The 6,382-nt window shown below is 37.6% G+C and overlaps 1 protein-coding gene across 1 annotated transcript; it reads left to right on the forward strand.

Moving 5' to 3' along the window:
- The first annotated feature begins 409 nt into the window (after positions 1-409).
- On the forward strand, positions 410-1,369 carry LOC122304761. The gene has a single exon (XM_043117025.1). The coding sequence runs from the start codon at positions 410-412 to the stop codon at positions 1,367-1,369; it is 960 nt and encodes a 319-aa protein (XP_042972959.1).
- Positions 1,370-6,382: the final 5,013 nt, after the last annotated feature.

Here is a 6,382-nt window from a genome sequence, read left to right on the forward strand (position 1 = left end):
ATTGATGAAACTTTGGAATTTGAGCTTGGTGGCTTAGCTAGAGGGAAACTTTTTGCTCAATCTGAAGTATTGGAGACAGGTGATTCTTGTAGATCGGTTTCGGAAGGAGAGCAAGATGGTGAGTTAAATGAACTGGCGGCAAAAGTGTTTGATTCAGATCCTGATATGAATATTCCGCTGAAAACGGTGAAGGGGTTGAGGAAAGAGAAATCTATTGTTGCTCTGGAGCGGCGTACTCGCTCCAAAAAATTTATTTAATTTTTTGATGTCTATTTTGATTTGGAATATTAGGGGTATTCTTTCGTCGAAACATAGACTTTGGCGTATTTTGAATAAAAGCCGGCCTTTGGTGGTGGCGATTTTAGAACCTTTTTTAGGGGTTAATAAATGTAGCCGTTGGGCTAGATGGATGGGTTTTACGTCCTTTGTGAATAATTCTGATGTAGGTGGAAAAATTTGGTTGTTTTGGGCGGATGATTTGGAGTTTGAGATGAGTTCGTGTTCAGATCAAGCTATTTCCGGGTGGTTCTCGTATGGGTCGGCTCGGATTTTATGTTCGTTTGTTTATGCTAGTTGTTTTCGGGAGAAAAGAGTGGAATTATGGGATTATCTCAGGCTACAAGATCCTCATGGGTTTCCTTGGCTCATTGGGGGTGATTTTAATATTATTCGAGCTGATGCTGAAAAGATTGGGGGTGTTTTTAAGGCTCCTCGGGCTAAAGCTGATTTTAACAGATGGATAAATGATTGTGCTCTAATTGATCCTCCACGTAAAGGAAATCAATTATCTTGGTGTAATGGTAGGATTGGTGGAAGGCGTATTTGGGCTCGATTGGATCGTATTTTGGTTAATTTACAATTCATTAATTTATTTGAGGGGTCGAGTTATAGATATCTACCGAGGTCGTCTTCAGATCATGCTCCTATGTTGTTTGATTTGTTTATGAAAAACCAACATATTATGAAGCCATTTAGATTTCTGAGAATGTGGGGATCCCATGAGGGGTTTTTGCCTTTGGTGAGACAGTGTTGGGAGGGAGATGTGGATGGATGTGCTATGGTTCGGATTAAAATAAAATTGAAAAGGCTAAAAGGTGAGTTGGTGAAGTGGAATAGAGAAGTTTTTGGTCGAGTAGAGATTGAAATTTATAAACTTGAAGACCGTATAGTGTGCCTTGAGGAAGAGTTAGTAAGAAATTTTTCTACTCAGGTGGAAAATGAGTTGTTACATGCGAAACAAACACATTTGCATTGGGTTCATCGGGAGGAGACTTTGGCTTGTCAGAAGTCACGTATAAAATGGTTGGTTGAAGGCGATTCTAACTCCAAGTTTTTTCATGCTGCGATGAGGGTAAAAAAAAAAAAATAAACTTGTGGATAACATGGTTTTGGAGGATGGGAGGAGGTTGGATTCTGCGGAGGCAGTGCATATTGAGGCTATACAGTTTTTCCAAGGCATTTTTTCTGGGTCAGACGTGAATACTAGTGAGCCGGATTTTAATTTATTAAGTCCAGTGGTTACTCAAGAAGAGAATGATGCTTTGTGCAGGATACCATCAGATGAAGAAGTACTAAGGGCTCTTCGGTCTATTCCTTTGGATAGTAGTCCGGGGCCGGATGGATTTGCTGGCTCTTTTTTTACGTTGGCTTGGGATGTTGTTAAAAATGATCTTATTGACATGGCAAAAGAAGTGTTTGAAGGACAACCTTTTACTAAGTTTTTCGGTGCTACTAATTTGGTGCTGATTCCAAAGGTGGAAGAACCTATGGGTTTTGGTCAGTTTCGGCCTATTAGTCTTTGCTCGGTGATTTATAAGATTATGACAAAAATTATGGTTACTCGGTTGGCTCCTATTCTTGAAAAAATTATTTCTAAGGAGCAGGCAGCGTTCATTCCAGGTCAGAGTACTTTTGATAATATTGCCTTGGCACAAGAATTGGTTCAAGGGGTGAATCGGAAGGTAAGAGGGGGTAATGTGATTTGAAAATAGATATGGCAAAGGCATACGATCGGGTTAATTGGAAATATCTCCTTGAAGTGTTACGTCGGCTAGGTTTTTCTGAAAATTGGAGGAATATAATGTACAATGTTATCTCTTCTCCTTTCTATTCCGTTATGCTGAATGGGTGCTTGAAAGGTTTTTTTCAGGCTTCGAGGGGTATACGGCAAGGTGATCCTTTATCACCTTATCTATTTATCTTGTCACAGGAGCTTCTTTCGCGCATGTTACATCAGGAGTTCAGATTGGGCCTTATTAAGCCATATCATCCGGGGGGAGGTACTCTCATTTCTCATTTACTTTATGCGGATGATATTTTGATTTTTACGAATGGGGGAAAAGCATCTATCAGAAGACTCATGGCAACATTGCACCGATATGAGATGATCTCTGGTCAGTTAATTAGCCCAAGTAAGTCTACTATTTATTTCCCTGAGAATATGCCGTTGAATAGAAAGAATGACATTACCGGGATTTCTGGGTTTGTAGAAGGGAACTGGCCGTGTCTTTATCTAGGAGTCCCTTTATATGTGGGAAGGTTGAAAATTAATTTATTTGATGGTGTTTTAGCAAAGATCGAGAAAAAACTAGCGGGTTGGAAGAGTAGGATTTTATCTTTCGGTGGAAAGATTTTGCTTTTACGTCATGTGTTAAATAGCATGCCTATTCACATCTTATCAGTGATGAAAATGCCTAAAGCTGTTTTTTTGATGATTAAAAGAATATTTTCGAATTTTCTATGGGGTTCTTCTTTGGAGAATAGAAAACGAAAATGGGTGTCCTGGAATATGATTTGCAAGCCTGTGGAGGAGGGGGGTCTTGGTATTCGTGATTTGGTGGACGTACAGGAATCGTTGTTTATGAAGTTTGGTTGGAAATTAATTTCGGGAAATTCGATGTGGTCTGAATTTTTCCAGAAAAAGTATCTGAGCCGGGAACATGTTTATAAGGCTATGCAAATAAAAAAAGGGTCACGGTTTTGGAAGGGAATAATGGAGATTATGCCCAAAGTTATACAAAACTCGAAGTGGTTGATTGGGAATGGTAACATTAATTTTTGGATGGATAGGTGGATTGGGAGTGAACCTTTGCAGGAGGTGTGTCCAGTTATTGGGAGGAATGATTTGCTACTTGCAGATGTGGTGGATGAGAGGGGGCCTAATATTGACGTGTTACGTAATCTGGTTCCGCCAGATATATTACATCAGATTTGTGAAGCAGGTGTGCGTACAAAGAATAGACCAGATGTGTTTGTATGGGAACATTCTTGGGATGGTCAATTTTCTACAAAATCGGCTTGGGAATTATGCAGGAAGCGTGGAGTACCTTGTGAGTGGAAGAAATGGTTGTGGCTTGACAAAATTCCAAAAAAAATGTCTTTCCTATGTTGGAGGGCAAAGAGAGGAATAGTTCCGACAGATGATGTAATTCAAAATCTTTCCATTCCTTTAGCCTTTAAATGCAATTGTTGTATTGCTCCTAATATTGAATCTTTGCAGCATGTTTTATGTGAGGGCCCGAATGCTCAAATGGTTTGGAAATATTTTGCTAATATTAGCCAAATAAGGTTGCCGCATATTAGAAACTGGAAAGGGATGATGTCTTTTTGGTGGCAACGTGCTAATAAACAATCTCAAGCAGGATGGATCCGTGGTATGTTACCTATTGTTATTACTTGGTGTTTGTGGAAAGCAAGATGTTCGGCAAGGATGGAAGGGGTTCCGTTTCAGGTTAAGGCTATTATTCGGCAAGTTAAAATTATTATGAAGGATGTTTCTTACAATCTGAAAAATTTTCAGGTTGTGAAGGAAAATGAACGTTTAGTTATGGAGGAGCTCAATATTCCAATTGCTTCTATAAAAGGAAAAAAAGTTACCTATGTGAAGTGGGAGTTGCCGACAAGGGGTATGGTTAAATTGAATGTTGATGGTGGGGCTCGTTGTAATCCGGGTGAGGCAGGGGGTGGGGGTATTATTCGAGACTCTAATGGTAGAGTTATTGCTGGGTTTGCACATCATTATGGGATTGCTACAAACACGGTTGCGGAATGTCGTGCGTTGCTAGATGGGTTAAGGCTTTGCAAAAATCTAGGTTTGCAAAATGTTTTGGTAGAATCTGATTCTTCAGTTATCATGAATTGGCTTGCTTTTGGAATATGTAGACTTTGGTTTCTTTGGGATTTTTGGGAAGAGATAAAGGAGTTATCTAGGGAGATTAATGCTCGGTTTCGACATGTGTTTCGAGAAGCTAATATGGTTGCGGATTTTTTAGCGAAGAAGGGGACGTTTGGGGATAATACATATTTTGTAGGGCTGGATTTTGAGTTTGTAAGACTTAGAGGTTTGATTCGTATGGATAGGTTGGGAATGGTTGTTATTAGAGAGAAGTGATTTTTTTCAGAGTTTTTGTATCTAAGGTATTCCTCCGCCAAAAGTGAGGGTTTCTTAATAATATTTGGGGTAGGGATCCCTCATGTACATGGGATCCTGACTTTTAAAAAAAAAGAAAAAAAAAAAAAAAGAGCTAACCAAGTGGATTTCCTTTGTTGTCATAAATTTAATTCCAACCAGGAAATTAATAAATCACTTTCATCATCTTTTGAGTACTGACTCACTCAAAACTGAGTAGCACAAAGGCTATCCCAAGTACAGGAGGATGTCATGCAATAATTAGGAATAAATTCCTAGATCGTCTCCTCAGAGAAAGTTACTTAAAATCAAACTCGTTTAAAATGGTGGAAATATTCACAAAGAGAAAAATAAAAATGATGGTATGTGCAATGGATGGAAGAGTGCAACAAGAATAAAAAAAAAAGACACTAGTCATGGACTAGATTCATATTTTTAGATTTTTTAGTGTCGAAATGAAATGTAAAAGACTAACAAATTGAAATTATCAGTCAAAGAGTCAACTAAACTGAACAATCTTAATTAATCTAAAAATTAAACAATGAAACTGAAATTATTTAAATCCTATTTAAACTTTAATCAATCTAATATGCAATTGAACTAAGAAATTAATAAAACTAAGCTAAGATTAAACTAGATTAGAAAGTAATTGATAAAATACAAACTGAAAATTGAAAAGTCCCAAAACCAAGATTTTAGAATTCATCATTGTATTCAAATCACAAATTCTCAAAATTAATCCATAATACTTGTAATCAGTACTTACTATTAAATGAAAGCTTAAAGAAGTGAGAAAAATAAATAACACGAAATAAATAAACGGTAAATAAATTGCCCAAACTTGTAAGCCAAAAATCTCAAAATTATTCCATAAACTTTAAACTAAAGTTAAATAAAAATAGAGAATGAAAAGTCTGGACAAAAACTCCCCTTCACCATTCAGTTGAAATCCAAAGCAGAAAAGAACCAACTTCTCACGTATCACTCTTGAAAATTAATCTCCAAACCTTTTATGAAAACTCTAGAGCAACTCCTCTACTTGAACCAACCGACCTCCAATGAATCATTCCCTTCCATGTACAACTCCTCCAAGAACCAACCTAATCTTTCTTTCTTAAAACTCTCTTGTTCACTTTCTGAAAAAAATAAATCCAAACCGACTAAAAACTCACTTCACGAATGAAAGGCTTAACTCCCTCTACTCCCCACGTATCATGTTTCAGAAAAATCAAAATCAAAAACAAAAACTCTCAACCGAACCCGGCCTCCTTGCAAGAAATTAAGATAGTACACTTAATGAAATAAAATTCTAGAATAATTCTTTTGTTTCATAAAACGAACTAGCACACTTAATGAAAACTTCTAAAATAATTCTTTTGTTTCATGAAACCAACTAGCACACTTGCAAGAAATTAAGGTAGTACACTTAATGAAAATAAAATTCTAGAACAATTCTTAGCACATTTAATAAAAACTCTAGAACAACAAAGCATTGCAGCCAAAAGAAAAAAACTGCCGAACAACAACTCCTTTCAGCATTTCAGCTCTCCTTCCTTTTATTGCACTGGTTCTTTCTCTTCCCTTTAATCATGCCGACATTCTCTCATAATGAACCCACCCACCGACTTCTTCGATGATCTCAAATTTGGTGGAGAGACAGCCAGCCTTTAATCACGCATCGGCTCCAGACGTGGGATCACGTTTCAACCAACAACTTTCAGCTCATTGATTCCCTTTTTCATTCAATCACATGCACATCACAATCGCCCTCTTCTCTCCAACTCATCCACGTTTTCAGCCCTTTTTTTTATCAATCATTTCCAGCCTCTCCCACGTGTTATGTAGCTCAAATGGACAATCTTTTCCTTCAATTCTTCCGTGGGATCCAGCTTGCCACGTGAATGGATTAAATTGATATGCAGCCACTTGGAAGACAAAAGAGGTACTTTTTCATGGGTTGGAAGGGAGTTGGTG

This window comes from Carya illinoinensis, chromosome 3 (assembly GCF_018687715.1).
Source record: "Carya illinoinensis cultivar Pawnee chromosome 3, C.illinoinensisPawnee_v1, whole genome shotgun sequence".
Classification (NCBI taxonomy): Eukaryota; Viridiplantae; Streptophyta; class Magnoliopsida; order Fagales; family Juglandaceae; genus Carya; species Carya illinoinensis.

Bases quoted from the DNA above. Each gene is read 5' to 3' on its own strand.
- LOC122304761 (XM_043117025.1), top strand. From the start codon at position 410: ATGGGTTTTACGTCCTTTGTGAATAATTCTGATGTAGGTGGAAAAATT.